This window comes from Zea mays, chromosome 1 (genome assembly GCF_902167145.1).
Source record: "Zea mays cultivar B73 chromosome 1, Zm-B73-REFERENCE-NAM-5.0, whole genome shotgun sequence".
Taxonomy (NCBI): Eukaryota; Viridiplantae; Streptophyta; class Magnoliopsida; order Poales; family Poaceae; genus Zea; species Zea mays.
Genome location: NC_050096.1, coordinates 43,331,073 through 43,347,928, shown reverse-complemented (window position 1 = coordinate 43,347,928; position 16,856 = coordinate 43,331,073). Strand labels below are relative to the sequence as shown.

General features: G+C 51.4%; 1 protein-coding gene and 1 pseudogene across 2 annotated transcripts; one reads left to right on the top strand and one right to left on the bottom strand.

Annotated features, from left to right (window-relative positions):
* Positions 1 to 187: 187 nt before the first annotated feature.
* LOC100278941 (uncharacterized) lies at positions 188 to 11,245 on the bottom strand. Of its 2 annotated transcripts, none has more exons than XM_035965966.1 (9): positions 10,885 to 11,245; positions 10,619 to 10,763; positions 10,461 to 10,506; positions 9,795 to 9,854; positions 8,548 to 8,584; positions 1,152 to 1,231; positions 965 to 1,056; positions 792 to 826; positions 188 to 620 (listed from the first exon to the last, which is right to left on the bottom strand). In XM_035965966.1, the coding sequence occupies exons 1-8, from the start codon at positions 11,081 to 11,083 to the stop codon at positions 811 to 813; spliced, it is 675 nt and encodes a 224-aa protein (XP_035821859.1). In that variant the 5' UTR covers positions 11,084 to 11,245; the 3' UTR covers positions 188 to 620; positions 792 to 810. The 2 variants fall into 2 exon arrangements, with proteins under 2 accessions (XP_035821859.1, NP_001354055.1); NM_001367126.1 differs by having other exon boundaries at positions 200 to 620; positions 792 to 852; positions 10,885 to 11,182.
* LOC111590808 (uncharacterized) lies at positions 9,192 to 9,352 on the top strand (annotated as a pseudogene).
* Positions 11,246 to 16,856: the final 5,611 nt, after the last annotated feature.

Here is a 16,856-nt window from a genome sequence, read left to right as displayed (position 1 = left end):
GAGGCGGCCCCGTGCCTGCTGTTTTCTGGCGGGCCGGGTCGCGCAGCAAGCACTATGGATAGCCCAAGCATGGCCTCGTTTATTGTGGCGGTCCGGCCCAGGCACGAACCCAGTCGGGCAAAAAAAAGAGCCTCGGGCTACATGCTCATGTATACACACACAGAACATCAACGAGTCTCGCAGAACATCAACAACAACGAGTCTCGTACGTCCTATATATTATTCCTAGCAGATACTCAGAACTTCATCGATTTCTATACAGAACCATACATATGTTATGTACACGCACGAGCTTGTTTGGGAGCAAGAAAAATAAAAGGAATTTGAGGGGCTAAAATCCTCTTGTTACTCAGAATTAAATAGCAAGGGGATTCTAGCCCTTACAATCCTTTCCCCCTTGCTACCAAAACATAAACGTAAGGTTCCCCGTGCGTCGTATGTTACGAAAAAAGAGAGCCCATGCATCCTGAACAGGATCGCTGAAGATTGAGGGCTGATTACAACCTGACTTTTACAACGAGATATAGAGTGACTGTGTGGTCGTGGGGCACACTGATTTTCTAGGAACAGCAAGCTCTCAACACATCCTGCATGTCAGGATCATCTCCGGCTTCTTTGTCCTGTTAAAAGAGATACCAGAAAAGAGAAGTTGCATTCAGTGTGACAGTGTCATAGTATGATAGTATTCTTTTTTCATGGGGAGAACAGAAGGGGTTTGCCCCTATTGATTATATATACGTACTTTATAATCAGAACAAGCGGTACAAAGTTTTCGTAAAAGGGGCACTGACCTTGTGGATGTACAGGATGTTATCGATACCTGGACCTGCAACAATTAACCCCCCTTGATACCTAGAGAAAATGCAATGTATCAATGCTATAAAGACAATTGCAAAAACTCTAACAGCCAACTCGAATTTCGGGTTTACAACAGCAAAAAGGCGAAGCCAGAAGGCAAACATACCATCCGCCTTTTGTCCTGGTGTTCTTCTCGAATGACAATTCCCAGTCCTGCCTGTATCCTTCCCTGTACAACTGTATTATCTTGAGGCCAGCCTATGAAATGATGGAAAGAACCGTTTATGTATACGTTGGGGTTGGGGAACATAAACTACACAGCATGCAAAATTTATGTCCAGTATAAGGGTTACCGCGGGCGTAAAGGTGGAGAACAACCCGAATGCAAATTCAAGAGCGTCATACGATGAGTGAGTAGGGTCAGCATACACTTCTGTAATGTAAATCACCAGATTTGTCATACAGTGGACAGTAGTTCGAGTTTTGCACTAGAAAGTATGAATCAGAAAACACATCGTCACAGATTTACACACTTAAACACCTACCAGGAAATCAAGAGAACAATTATTTTTCACATTTATGCAAAAAAGAAATAAAGAAAAGGATCCAGCTGTGCGTTTTTACTTAGCTTATTTATTATCGGACAGTTCATCACGAAACACCCAAATCACGGCTCTTAAGGCAGCAAAGCGTCATATACTCATATGGTGATTTGGATGTGCCTTATCGCCTAGGTGATACCCTAACTTAAATCAGTACTTGATTTCGTTTCCAAACAAAAAGTAGGACACACGCTTTACCTGCCGAACGTAAATTTCAGTCCCAGGTCTGTGATTACCTTCATGAGTTGTATATATGCTTGCATACGGCCACACCAAGTCATGGTAAAAGCAACATCAACCACTTGGGTGTTGTATTTATGATAGAGTCAATGGACCTAAGCCCGTTACACAAGAGCCCATTACAAGGAATACACAGATACTAACACCCCCCGCAATCGAAACTCTAGCCACGGGAGATGTTGAGACTGGACCGAAACTCCTCAAACACCGACGTAGGGAGGCCCTTGGTGAAGATGTCGGCAAATTGAGAAGTGGTCGGGACGTGAAAAACCCGCACGTCTCCAACAGCAATCCACTCGCGAACGAAGTGGAGGTCCAGCACGAGATGTTTCGTGTGCTGATGCTGGACGAGGTTGGTGGAGAGGTACATGGCGCTGACGTTGTCACAATAGACAAGGGTGCTCCGCGTCAGCGGACTGTGTAGCTCCTAGAGCAGCTGACAAAGCCACGCCGCCTCGGCGACGGCGCTAGCCACTGCGCGATACTCGGCCTCGGCGCTGGAGCGGGAGACGATGGGCTACCGCTTCGAAGACCAGGAGACGAGGTTGTCGCCAAGGAAAACGACGAAACAGGAAGTGGACCGACGAGTATTGGGACAACCACCCCAATCGGCGTCGGTGTAGACGACGAGGTCAGTGGTCGTAGGTCGGCGAAGAAGAAGGCCGAAGTCGGTGGTGCCTTGGAGGTACCGAAGGATCCGCTTCGTAGCGGTGAGATGCGGCTCCTGCGGGCGTGCATATGAAGGCACACCTGCTGGACAGCATAGACGATGTCGAGATGGGTGAAGACAAGGTACTGCAATGCTCCGACAAGACTCTGATAACTGGTCGGATCAGCCACCGGAGAGCGGGCGTCGGTGGAGACCTTGCCCTGAGTGTCCACCAGAGTCGAGCAGGGATTACAATCAGCCATGCCAGCTCGCTTGAGGATGTCAACAGTGTACTGGCACTGGTGGAGGAACAGGCCCTGGGGCTGACGCTCAACAGTGATCCCCAGGATGTGGTCCAACTTACCCAGGTCCTTCATGGAGAATTCCTGCTGAAGAGAGGTGATGATGTGCCGCAGGAGGTCGAGGGAGGAGGCCGTGAGGACGATGTCGTTGACGTAGAGGAGGTAGGCAGTATCATGCCATGGTGAAAGACGAACATGGAGGTGTCAGCCTTGGCCTCAACAAAGCCCTTTGAGAGCAAGAAGGTGATGAAGCGACTTTACTAGGCGCAAGGAGCCTGCTTGAGACCGTAGAGGGACCAGTTGAGTTTGCAGACCATGTCGGGGTGAGCCGGGTCCACAAAGCCCACCGGCTGAGAGCAGTACACCGTCTATGTCAGGGTGCCATGGAAGAAGACATTCTTGACATCGAGCTGATGCACCAGCCAAGCCCGTGAGAGAGCCAAAGTCAGAACGGTCCGGATGGTGCCAGCCTTCACCACGGGGCTGAAGGTCTCTTCATAGTCCACCCTGGGACGTTGGGTGAAACCCGGTAGGACCCAACGAGACTTGTACCGATCCAGAGACCCATCTGCCTTCAGCTTGTGCCTGAAGATCCGAGGTATGGTTCGCTAGAGGGCCCTGTACTCCATGGCGCGACACCAGTTGGGGCCGACGAGCGCACCACGGGCAGACAACGGCTCGGGTGAGAGATGAGGAGAGGTCGATGCCGAGAGGACTAGTCGAGTGACAGGCCAGAGGACACCAGCGGCCCGTCGCGTGACCATCGGGTGGACATGCCCAGGGTCCTGGCAGAGGGCGACGGTGTGATACACCGGCGGATCCGTGCGAGAGGGTGCCGGGGCAGCATCCCGACCACGTCGCTGGTAGACGTAGACAGGGTCCGCAGAGTGAGGAAGAAGCTGCATCGGCGGAGGGTAGCGGGACCGAGCGAGGTTGCGCGGGAGATGCCAGGGCCGCGTGTGGCAGCGCGGGGGACGCCGGGGCCGCACGAGGCAACGTGGGCACAGGAGAGGTTAGGGTCGCGTGTGGCAACGCGGGAGACGTCGGGGTCATGCATGGTGGCGCGAGAGGGGGCGTGGCCACGCACGGCACGACAGAGGGAGCAACGGAGTTCGCCTCAAGTAGGGTGTCATACTTAGAGGAGGAGGTAGCGTAAGAAGATACGGAGAAAGGGAAGTTAGACTCGTCGAAGACGACGTGACGAGAGACAAGAACTCGGTGAGTGGAGAGGTAGAAGCATCGGTACCCCTTGTGATCAGGGGAATACCCAAGGAAGACACAACGGTTGGAACGGGGCGCAAGCTTATGAGGGGCAGTGGCAGAGAGATTAGGGTAGCAGGCACACACGAAGACACGAAGGTGATCGTAGGAGGGAGAGGTGCCAACAAGAGCAAAGTACGGGGTGGAGTGAGGAACCGCCTTGGTAGCAGATAGGTAGCGGCAGCTAGCCCTTCGGCCCAGTAGCGGGCGGGAAGGGAGGCCTAGAAAAGCAGGAAAAGCATGACGTTGTTCGCTGTGCGGATCATGCGTTCAGCCCTACTGTTCTGAGAAGAGGTATAGGGGCACGACATCCTCAGTTGAATGTCGTGGGAGAGGAAGAAGGAATGGGACATGGAGTTGTGAAACTCCCTCCCATTGTCACACTAGACAGCCCGGACGGTGCGTCCAAACAGAGTGGAAACCCAAGCGAAGAAGTGAGAAAGGGTGGAAAACATATCAGACTTCAAACGCAAGGAAAAGTCCATAAGTAATGAGAGTAGTCATCCAGAATGAGCAGATAATATTTGTTTCCAGAAACGCCGAGTACATGGGATGTCCAGACATCATAGTGGACAAGATCAAAATTGTCTGCTGCTCTGTGGTTCATTTTTGGGCTCCACCCAAATGCAAAAATTTTCTTTGGTTGGCGATAAGAAATAAATGTTGGACAGCTGATAGACTGCAGAAAAGAGGGTTGGCTTATCCTGAGGTTTGTCCTTTATGTGATCAAGATTCGAAGAATATCCAACACCTCCTTTGCACTTGCATTTTTGCGCGGCAATTTTGGTTCTACATTTCTCTCTTCATTGGGACTGGCTAATCTTTCTCCTGCCTCTAATGAGTACACTTTTGCTGACTGGTGGGAGAAGGTGTGTAAGCAAGTGCACAAATCCAAAAGAAGAGGCTTTAACAGTATCATCATCTTGGGGGCTTGGTGTTTATGGCTTCATCGTAATAAGGCGGTTTTTGATGGCGTCAGACCTTCACTTCATGGAATAAAATCAGTTTTTCTGGATGAGTTTGAGTGTTGGAGGCTTGCCGGTGCTAGACATCTTGAGGCTTTGGGTCCTGGTGCTGTAATTTTCAGATCAAGGGTTCTATTGGGGGCTTAGTGAAGAGCAGTTGTGTGGGTGTGTGGCCTGCTGGCACTTGTGCTGCTGTTCTTTTGCGTGCTGTTGTTCCATGCGCAGAAGGAACCTGCAGTCCTGTGCGTAGCAGGAATTGGTGATCTTGTGTTTGGTCAGGATTTGGTGGTCTTGTGTTTGGCCTTTTGTGACATTGTACTTTGGTCCATTTTGGACTGTTTCTTCTCTTAATATAATGATGCACAGCTCTCCTGCGCGTTCACGAAAAAAATTTGTCTGCTGCTCTAGAACAGAAGGAAGAAAAAGGAAGTCTCACATGTCTACCTAACTAACAGGCATGACACAAGTGATCAAAAGAACCTCGACTACAAGAGATGACAGAACTCCTAGACAACTTCAACATCACATCACGCCCGGGATGGCCAAGGCGACGGTGCCAAGTGATGGACGAGGTAGTAGTGGTCAACGTATGTGGAGTGGAGATCGAGGAAGAGGCGGCAGGCACACGAAGAGTGTAGAGTGACTCAGGGCTTTCACAGCGCGCGGGAAGGGTCCTGGTAGCAAGATCCTTCACAGACAAGCCAAAGGGGTCAAACTCCATAGAACAAGAGTTGTCAGTGGTAAATTGACGAACAGAAAGAATACTCTGAATGATGTTGGGGGCAACAAAAACATTTCTGAGGCAGAAGGGGCCGGGAAGGACCGCATCACCTACTGAGGTGATGGGGATGACTGACCCATCACTGATGACGATGGAAGAAGGGAGAGAGGGATGAGGAGGCTGAGTGGTGGATAAAGTACCAACGTCAGGGGTGGTGTGGTAGGAAGCACCGGAGTCAGCCACCTAATCCGAGACCGAAGTGGGCGGAGCGAGAGTCATCGTGCTGAAGGACCCAACAAGAGACTGTGTGTCCCATCCGCCACCCCAAGGGCCCCACGAGTGTGCATGGGAGGTGGGCGGTGGGGGCAGGAGACCCGGCTGGAGGCGAGGTGGTGTCGGGGTCGCCGGAAGCGCCAATGAGGGTGGAGCAGCGTAGAAGGTAGGCTAAGTGGCGTCCGAGCGTGGCCCGCAGGCAGTCCAGGCCACATGGAGATGGAGCCAGTGCACGGGTTGTAGAAGGACGGCCAAGAGCCAGGGCCTCGAGCCGCAGGAGGACCACCAGAGCCGCCGCCGCGACCACGACTGCCTTGCGACGACGACGACCACTGCCGGGGGTGGTAGTCGGGCGGGGGCGACAGAGGGCGGTGGAGGGGCACTCTGGCGAGGGGCACCCCCCTAAAGGCAGGAGTAGGGACCCACAGGGCCTGCCCTCCGGGGTTGGCGCTGTAGAGAGCTGTCGAGACGTTGGTGGTGGTGGCGGCTGCAGTCATGAGTTCCTCGAGTAGAAGATCATCACGAACCCAAGCGAAGGACGGGAACAGGGTGATCCGCGTGAGGATGGCCCGTAGGTGCACGTGGCGAGGGCTGAGCCCACGCATGAGTTTGAGAACGAGCGTCTCATCCGTGATCGGGGAACCGAGGTCATGAAGTGAGTCTGTTGGAATAAGTCTCGTGGTCTGTGGGAAGGACAACAACAGTTGGTTTTGACTGCAGGACAACAACACCTCAGGGACATCAACAACAACATCTCAGTCTTTTGACTGCAAGGACAACGTGAGACAGCAGCAACAGAATCTCAGCCTTTTGACTGCAAGGACAGTGTGCTGCAGGCATCTCCTTTTCACCTTTTCAGCTTTTAGAGGACAGTAGTTTGTTGCAGTCTTTCTTTTCACTAGAGTACAACAGCAACTCTGTGTAGCGCAGTTTGTAGGACAGCGTATTCACTGTGTAATGTGTAGTGCAATTAGTAGTAGGACAACATATTCCATATGCCGGCAGCCCCTCCACCCCCGGGATATAAGTATGTATCCCAACCCTTAGAAGAGTATGGCATTTGAGTAGTGTGTGAGAAATAAACGAAAAATTACCCAACTCGTAGTGTCATCCTCTCGATGAGAGTAAGAGTCCCATTGCTTACAGAGTCAGTCACGGTTTTCATCTGCCGACAGTACTCAGCGTGAGATCATCATGGACAAGCTGGCGGAAAGCGGTGTGTAGCTAGAGAATCCGAACATGGCGGTTGTCGAGGAACTTGGTCTCGATAGCAACCCAGGCCTGGCGAGCAGTGCCTCGCCGCTCGCGGACGTCGTCTTGTATCTCGACCGTGAGGGAGCCGAGGATCCAGGCTAGGACAACGTTGTCCATCCAGGACCAGGCGTGCGTCGACACCACCGTGTCGGTGAGGACGTGGTCGTCGAGGGCGTAGCGGTGGAGGGACAGCAGGACATGATCGCGCCAGCGAGTGTACGGGGCCGAGTCAGGGGCGAGGACGACGGAGACCAGAGCCCAAATACTGCGAAGTCCCGCCGCCTGAGCATGGAGACTAACGACGATCAACGCGTCGGAGCATTGTTATCGACGTCGACATCGTTATCGACGTCGTGCACGGAGTAGGAAACATCGCCCTGGACACCAACGAGCGGATGAGGGGGCCCGAGAAGCTGGTGCTCTAGGGCATCGACGGCCGCACGTTCCTGCTCGCTGATGGGAGGCAGCGAGGGCGATGGTTACGTCGGTGGTACGAGGACGCTCTGTAGACGGGAGGCTGGATGTTGACCCCCCACCACGCGACCCCAGGCAAGGCGAGAGTGCCATGACCCGCACTCAGGCACAGGAAATGCAGAGCCAGGAGTTCGGCGCGACGGGCGGCGACGTTGTGGGTGTGGCGACCCGCAGCGCAGCCGCCTAGAGGGCAGCGAGGGACGTGGGAGGCGCCGAGGACACGTTGTTGGTGGGAAGGGGGTGAGCATGCTAGGAAGGACGTTGAGAGCACAGTTGAAGGAGTCGACGCTGGTGGGGTCACCGGAGAGGATGCCGGAGAGGGGGAGGCAACCTACGGCAGCGGCACTCGGAGGGAGGGACTCGCTGGCCGGTGCAGCCACCGCAAGGGGGTCGTTGGCCACAGGTGGCACGCTGGCAGTGAAGGCTAGGGCACCGGTGGCGGTGAGGACGAACCCCGACAGCTCCCATGCACGCGGATGGGGGAAGGTTGCGGCCGGCCATAGCGGCGGCGCGCAGAAGGGGTGGGGGAGCAGCGCCGGCGGGGGAGAAGTCCGGCGCGGCCTGCCAATGCAAGGCGCCGAGCGGCAGGCCGGCGGGGGGGGGGGGGGGCAACACGACCAAGGGGAGCAGCGTCGGCGGGGGAGAGGCTCAGCGCAGCCTGCCAGGGGAGAGGCAGCGAACAGCGTGCTGGCAGGGGGAGTAGCGCCGACGGCAGGGGAGCACCAGAGGCGGGGGAGGGAGCAGCGCCGACGACGACTGTAGCAGGCGGCTACAGTGGTGGCTGGGGTGGGGAAGACGACTAAACCTAGCTGATACCATGTTAGAATACAAAACCCTAACCCTAATTGGGGTTGGGTGCTGTATTTATGATAAAGTCAATGGGCCTAAGCCCGTTACACAAGAGCCCATTACAAGGAATACACAGATACTCTAACATACTCTCCTTAAAGATGGGCTTAAAGATGTGGTGGCCATAAGGCCTGGAGTAGGGGTTATTCAAGAAACAGACCTCCTTTGAATTTGGTTTGCTCACAAAATGCCTTTGCCTGGATCAAGAAAAAACAAGATCCAATTAATCACTGATATGCTAGTTTATTTACAACGAAAATGGAGTTCATAAAAAATACTTTAATACCAACCTACCAACCAAAAATTTTCATTTTAAGTTGTAGCTCATCTACATGAGTTGTACTTCAAGTATATTCTCGAGCAAGGCCGCATTAATTTTTACAGAATTAGCAAACTAAAGTTAACTATTTCCTCATCAAAAGAAAGCGACATTCATCACCGCAATCTCAATCGCGGTAAATAAAGAAATAGATACCCTTCCGAGAACCCCTCTAAATTTCAATCTCCATATCTCTATTTGGAGAGGCATCCCATGAATCTCTACTTTAAAGGAGCAGTTTCGTGCGTCACGCATCATGTGTGAAGCGCGTAGGTTTGTTCCTCCCTCCGCCTCTCATCTATCAATGGCCTGTTCCACCACAGATGAGCCGTTACACCACAGATGGACCGTGAGAAATCACCTAAACCAACATGACAGAAAGCCACACGCAGCGCAACCCTCCTACATAGTACCACCTCCCTAGCTAAAGGAGGACGAGTGACCGAGCGAGTTATAAAAAAGGGGATCAGGCTCTTTTTCAACTCATACTTTTCTCGGCCTTTTGGCTAATATTAAGTGTAGTATTTCTTCGTATCAATTTAATATATGATATGTGGACTATATGTTCACTTTAATATTAAATTTATTTATTATAGGTATGAAATATAATTACGTGCCATCGTAACGCACGGGTACTGTACTAGTATTTTCTTTATATATCGCTCGTGTCTCCAATGCACTTTCTAAGTTTTGTTTTCTATACTCGAATGACCTATATTAATTTTCTTTATATGAAATAATGAAAAAATTCAAGATAGAACTAATATATATTGAATTTAGAGAGGCTAGCCTCTCCATTAGTGGGGAGCGAGACGGGTGTTTTTTGAGAATAGAAAAGATGTGTTGAAGCATGATTTTTTTGTTCGTTTTATATTTCTTGTGATAAAGAGACATATAGAGGGTCTCTTGAAGATGCTCTAGAAACTGCACACCAACTTGCTTATGAACCGAACAACGCATATTGCATGCATAAGATGGCTAATCACTTATCGCTCTTGCCGAACACATGGGTTTTGCATTTCATAACTAGCATCAAATTTATAACATAACATAGAAACGAGGTTCTTTTATTGTAGATGAAAACATACCTGTTCAACACTACCTGGTCCAATTAAAACAAGAGCAACTCCAGCAGCTTGCATGTCATCCTGCACATTAGTGGCAACCCAAGAAATAAGTTCAGAATTCAGAATAGAGGGCCAACAAAGAGAAGCTTGCCTGTTCTAAGGTGGCTTAATCTTTCCTCATAAATATGTCACATCTTGTAACCATTGTGCTAATTTGCTAAACTTGTTTCTAGGAAAATCAACATTACTAAACTAAGAAAATGAGAAGCTTCACAAATAGCAAAACTGGAAAAGCCGTTCTTACACCAACTTTGAATTCAAGAGCAAACTACATAAATTAACAAAAAGTAATTCCTTCCATTAACTCTATCCTTCCTCGTTGGACCTAACTACCTAAGGCTATTTTGAGGGATCAATTTAATATCAGGTGGGCATTAAGGAACTCCCCCACCTTCGACAACATTAGAGGATCTAATATATCATGCAAAAAAGATTGCCCTTTGCCAAACTACCACTAGGCACCGTACAACTAAGGTTCCGAATGAAAAGTTGGTAAAGCACCTTATGCATTAAGCAAAGTGGGGAAGTATTTCAAATTTTGTTACTGCACATCAGCAACTGGCAAGGTAAGAAACGGCAAACCCTGAAGTGGCTACAGAAGAACAGTGTGAGAAATCAGCTAGGAACCTGTTTCGCGGCGAGAAGGTCCGCCCTCTTTCGGCACAGCACGCACCTGCAATGCAAACAGGCAGAGACATGCATCAATGCATGCCAACATATCAGCCACACCAGTCACTCAGAATTCAGAAATCAACTAATAATTTCCAGATAAACTGTGAACCGACCCGAAATGCCGGGCAAACGCAACCACTGCCTTCCTTTCCTTCCACAGATCAACGATGGGCACCGTCTTGCCGCTCAGATCGAACACATCGACCCCCTGCAGCTTCTGCGCGAGCCCCTCCGACGGCGCGGCCTCCGCGGTGCTCCCTGGAAATCGCATCGAACACAGCATGTGACTGAGAGAGTGAGCGTGGGCGCGCGAGAGCGAGACTTCTTCACACAGCCGAACTGACGGTATCGAATCGACAGAGGGAATTGGGGTACCGACCAATCGCTCCGAACTTGGCGCCAGGGAGGAGGTGGTGGACCGGCCGCGCTGTCCTCTGGTCGAAGAAGAGGCCGCCGACAGCCCCCCTCGCGTGGAGACACTGCGCGGACTGGCGCCTGGCCACGGTCGTCGCCGCAGCCGGGACCGGGCCGGCGCTGGAGGCGGCGCGCGGCATGATGAGAGGTGCGCGCGCGGCCATGCGGTGGGCGCTGGATTACTCTTGGCTGGTTAGTGGCAGCGAGCCGGCGAGCTCGGGCAGTCGGGGTAATTACGTGGGCTCTCGGCGGCCAGGATGCGGTTATGCGGCTGTCGCCACTCGCCACGCGGTGGGCTCGAGCCTTCGAAGAAGACTGCGGCTCGCGTTTGTTCCGAATAAAATTGGTTTTTTTAAATTGGTGCCATCAGTTTTGTTGGTGTTCTCAATTTTACCTTTAATTGTGTTTTTTTGGAATGTGTTTGGATAAACAATACATCAAACAGTGGTTGCTGAGTGGAGTGCGTCAAGTTCCTAACATTATCATTTTATGTGACTTAGAAAGTGTTTGGATAATTTTTGGTACATAAAATATCAATATAAATGTATATAACTAAATGGGAAAAAGAAAAGGATTTTCGGCTCTAGTGGGTCGAGAGGGGGAATTCCGGCCCAGCCAAGCGCGGTGCGTGCGCGTGCGCGGCGCGGGCGTGCCGGCCCAGCACGGCCCATGTGCGAGAGACGGAGCGGGCGCGTGAGGAGACGACGTCGTGGTTACGGGCCCACGCGCCAGAGAGAGCGGGAGGGGAGACGGCGTCAGCGGCCGACGGGGGAGGGGTGAATCGGCCAACCCGCGGGGGAAAACCGGCCGCCGGCGGGTTCAACGGCGACTCTCCGCCGGTGGCCCGGTTCCTAGGGATCGGGCAGGTGCCATAGCACGAGAAGAGGCTGGCGAGCTTAAGGGTGGGTCTTATTTTGCCAGATGTGACTGGGAAGGAGCTGGCCATGGTGGGGTGGCGGAGCTCCGTGGCGGGAGTCGTCGCCGGTGAGGTTCCGGTGGCGAGCGGGGGCAGGGGAGCGGTGCTCCGAGTTTGCGGTGATGTGGTGAAGCTGCTGAGCCTAGCGAATTGCTCACTGAACAACCAGAGAGGGGGGAGGAGGGGCTCACCGGAGCGGGGGGGGGGAGGGGCGGCGGAGCTGGCGCGATTAAGCTCGGGGAGGGGGAGAAGAGTGGCCGAGGCCGGTGCAGGGCATAGAGGAGCTCGGGGTAGTCCTTTTATAGGCGCCTGAGGGGAGGGGAGCGGCGTTGTTAGGTGGACGCCGGTGAGGTGCACAGCAACGGCGTAAATGGTGCACAGCGGCGGCGACGGGACCGCTCGGTGGGGCGGTGCCGTGCAAGGACGCGACCACAGCAAGCGAGGACGAAGCGGTGCCGAACTTCCCTGTGCGGCGAGTGCAGGCAGGGAGGAGAAGAGGACGGTGACCGGCAGTGATCGCGCTGAAGCCGTGCGCGGCGAGGGAGATAGGGTGGCTGAGCGGCGGGGCCGGCTTGTCAGCGGCGCGCAGGCGCGAAAGAGCGAGGGTGAGGGAGGCCGCGAGAGAGAGCGCGCATGCGGGGCGGGCTGGCGCGCGTGAGGGAGCAGGCCGGAGGTGGGTCAGGAGAGCGCGCGCGGGGGAAGAGGGAGGCCGCGGGTATGGGCCAGGAATCGGCCCAGCCAGGGGGGGAAGGTTTTATCTTTTTCTTTTCTTTTTCTAATTTCTTTTCCCATTTTCAATTCCTTTATGCAAATATAAACTCATAAAAAGGTTTTCTAGGAGTATAACAAAATGCTAGGTGAGGCTACACATGTGATGTGCTTCTAGCAAACATGGTTGATGCATACGAGAAATAGAATGCTCAAAAGGCTTAAAATGAAAATGGGGGGTTAAGAGGTTTTAGAGTTTTCAAAACCTGGAGCCAAAAACCGGGGCGTTACAGACCTACCCCACTTAAAGGAATCTCGCCCTCGAGATTTAGGCTAGGTTGGAGAAAAGGTAAGGATATTCCTTCCTCAAAGAGTCCTCACTTTCCCAGGTTGCCTCTTCTTCACCATCTCTGCTCCACTGGACTTTACAGAGCCTAACTTCTGAGTTCCGGGTCTTCCGAACAGCTGTGTCAAGAATCTTTACTGGTTTCTCTTGGTATTGCAGATCCTCTCGAATCTATACTGACTCTCCTGCGATATGGCTCTCTGGCACTTTCAAGCATTTCCTGAGCTGGGAGACATGAAACACATTGTGGATATCTAACATGGAATCTGGCAACTGGAGACGGTAAGCTGCTGGTCCTACTCTGCCAATAATAGGGTAGAGTCCGACATATCGCGGAGCCAGTTTCCCTTTTGCTTGAAATCTTCTGACACCGCGCATTGGGGAGACCTTGAGATAGACGAAATCTCCTTCCTAAAAACTGAGTTCCCTTCTCCTGTTGTCAGCATAACTCTTCTACCGACTCTGGGCTTCGAGTAATCTCTTGCTGATCATGGCAACTTTCTCTTCTGCCTCTTTGACGAAGGCAGGTCCTTCCAAGGCCTTTTCTCCTACATTAGACCACATCAGCGGGGTTTGGCATCTTCTCCCATATAGAGCTTCGAAGGGTGACATCTTGATGCTGGCCTGGTAACTGTTGTTGTAGGAGAATTCTGCATACGGCAAACTGGATTCCCAATTTCTGCCAAAGGTCAGAGCACAGGCTCTCAACAGGTCTTCAAGGACCTTGTTGACTCTTTCTGTTTGTCCATCTGACTGAGGGTGGTAGGCAGTGCTAAAGTCTAACTTGGTTCCCATAGCTTGCTGCAGACTCATCTAGAATTTCGTGGTAAACTGTGTTCCCCTATCTGATACGATTCTTCGAGGAATGCCATGCAGTCTGACTATTTCCTTAAGGTATAACTGAGCAAGTGTGGCTCCTCCGTAGGTAGTCTTTACTAGAATAAAGTGAGCTACCTTGGAGAATCGGTCAATTATGACCCAGATGGAGTCATTCCCCTTCGGGGATCGGGATAATCCGACCACAAAGTCCATGCCTATCTCTTCCCACTTCCATTCAGGTATTGGGAGAGGTTGCAAAAGTCCTGCAGGTTTCTGATGTTCTGCCTTGGTTCGCTGGCACGTGTCACATTGTGCCACATGCTGAGCTATGTCCTTCTTCATCCCTTTCCACCAGTATCTGGTTTTGAGGTCTAGGTACATCTTAGTGGATCCCGGATGAATAGAGTAAGCCGAACTGTGGGCCTCATCTAGTAGAATTTCTCTGGCCTCTCCCTTGGGTACGCATAAGCGGTCTTTAAACCAGAGGAGCTGCGCCAGAATTTCTCTGGCATCACCCAGAATTTCTCATCTGCCCTGAAGTTTGAGGGTTGTTCCTTGTTGGTTCTTGCCACAAGCCTCATTGTCTCTGCATCTAGGAGCTGAGCCTTGCGAATGCGGTCTTCTAGTAATGGCTTAACCTCTAGGCTGCCACTTTCTCCTAAACAAGTATTAAGTAGAGCAGATTCTTTCTTCCAGTCTTCAAGAAAATATGTTGCCTTTTCCCGAAAGGCTTCCTGCTAAGGGCATCGGCCACTACATTTGCTTTTCCTGGGTGATAATACACTTCGAGGTTGTAGTCTTTGATCAGCTCTAACCATCTTCGCTGACGGAGGTTGAGTCGTTGAGATCTGGCTGAGTGAAGATGTACTTCAGACTTTTGTGGTCCGTGAATACATCGCACTTGTTTCCGATTAGGTAGTGCCTCCATATTTTCAGGGCATGCCCTATGGCTGCTAGTTCCAAATCATGTGTCTGGTACTTTTGCTCATGCGGCTTGAGTAGCCGAGATGCATAAGAAATAACCTTCTCATTCTGCATAAGTACACATCCTAAGCCTTGCCTTGATGCATCACATAAAATTACAAAACCCTGGTGGATATCTGGTAATGCCAACACAGGTGAGGTTGTAAGCTTTTTCTTTATCTCTTGGAAACTTTCTTCACATTTCGGGGTCCAAAAGAATTTATTATCTTTCTTGAGAAGCTCTGACATTGGCTTGGCAATGCTGGAAAATCCCTTGATGAAGCGACGGTAATATCCTGCCATACCCAGAAAGCTTTGGGATTTCACTGACGTTGGTAGGTTGCTTCCATTTGGATACTGCTTCCACTTTAGAAGGATCCACTTCTATTCCTTTTGCTGTCAAGATGTGCCCGAGGAAGGCGATCTTTTCCTGCCAAAATTCACATTTACTTAACTTGGCATAGAGTTGATGTGCTCTGAGCCTTCCAAGGATGACTCGGAGATGATGTTTATGCTCCTCTTTGTCCTTTGAGTAGACTAGAATGTCGTCAATAAAGACTACGACAAATTTATCCAACTCCTTCATGAATATCTTGTTCATGAGGTTCATGAAGAAGGTAGGTGCGTTAGTTAGGCCGAACGGCATTACTGTGAACTCATACTGGCCATACCGGGTAACAAAGGTAGTTTTTTGAATATCTCCTTCTTTGACTCTCAGCTGATGGTATCCTGATCTTAGATCAATCTTTGAGAAGTATTGGGCTCCTTGGGGTTGATCGAAGAGGTCGTCGATCCGAGGTAAGGGATACTTGTTCTTGATTGTGACTTCATTTAAGGACCTGTAGTCAATACACATCCTCATGCTTCCATCTTTCTTGGTGACAAACAAGACTGGGGCTCCCCACGGTGATGAGCTTGGACGGATGAAGCCTTTCTGCTGAAGCTCTATAATTTGTGTCTTTAGTTCTGCTAACTCTGTAGGTGCCATTTGAGAGCACCTAGAGGGGGTGAATAGGTGATCCTGTAAAATTCAACAACTAATAGCCACAAATCTTGGTTATACAAATGTTAGTGTGACTAAGTAGTTGCGAAGCGAGTTCTTGTGGCCAAGATAATCACAAAGAGATCAACACAAGAGACACGTGATTTTATCTCGTGGTTCGGCCAAGTAACACTTGCCTACTTCCACGTTGTGGCGTCCCAATGGACGAGGGTTGCACTCAACCCCTTTCAAGTGATCCAATGATCAACTTGAATACCACGACTTTTCTTTGCTTATCTCTTTTTCCCGTTTGTGAGGAATCTCCATAAGTTGGAGTCTCTCGCCCTTACAACAAAGATCACAATCAAAGCACGGAGTAAGGTTGGGAAGAGCAACACACACTAGAATTAAATCCACACCGCAAGCACGCACACAAGTGAGAAGATGAGCACACAAAACACGCGCGGGGAGTTTACAACTCGAAAAGTGCTCCAATCTCAAGAACGATGAACGATTGCGTGAAAGTGAGGACTAGAAGTCTTGGAATGCTTAGAGTGTGCTTGTGTGACTCCTCCATGCGCCTAGGGGTCCCTTTTATAGCCCCAAGGCAGCTAGGAGCCGTTGGAGGCTAACAAGGAAGGCTATCCTTGCCTTCTGTCGGGTGGCGCACCGGACAGTCCGGTGCACCACCAGACAGCCACTGTTCATGTCTGGTGCATGATCTCCTTCCAATTCTGGCGTAGCCGACCGTTGTAGATTCGTGGCAGTTGGCGCACTGGACACTGTCCGGTGCACACCGGACAGTCCGATGCCCCCTGCCGACCGTTGGCGCGGGCCACGCGTCGTCCGCGGATTGCGCGGCCGACCGTTGCGCTGGCGGTCGTTGGCTCACCGGACAGTCCAGTGAATTATAGTCGTACGCCGCCAAACATTCCTGAGAGTGGCCAGTTCGCCGGAAGCCAGCCTGGCGCACCGGACACTGTCCGGTGCACCACCGGACAGTCCGGTGTGCCAGACTGAGCAGGACTTCGGCTGCTCCTAGCCAGGTCCTTTTGCATCTCTTTTCTTTTCTTCTTTTCTCTATTTCCAGTACTTAGACAAAACATATTAGTACTCAAAACAATGTACTGAGTCTAGAAACATACCTTGTTGCATGATTTGCACCTTTTGGTTGTTTGACACATAATATCTCACTCATTATGT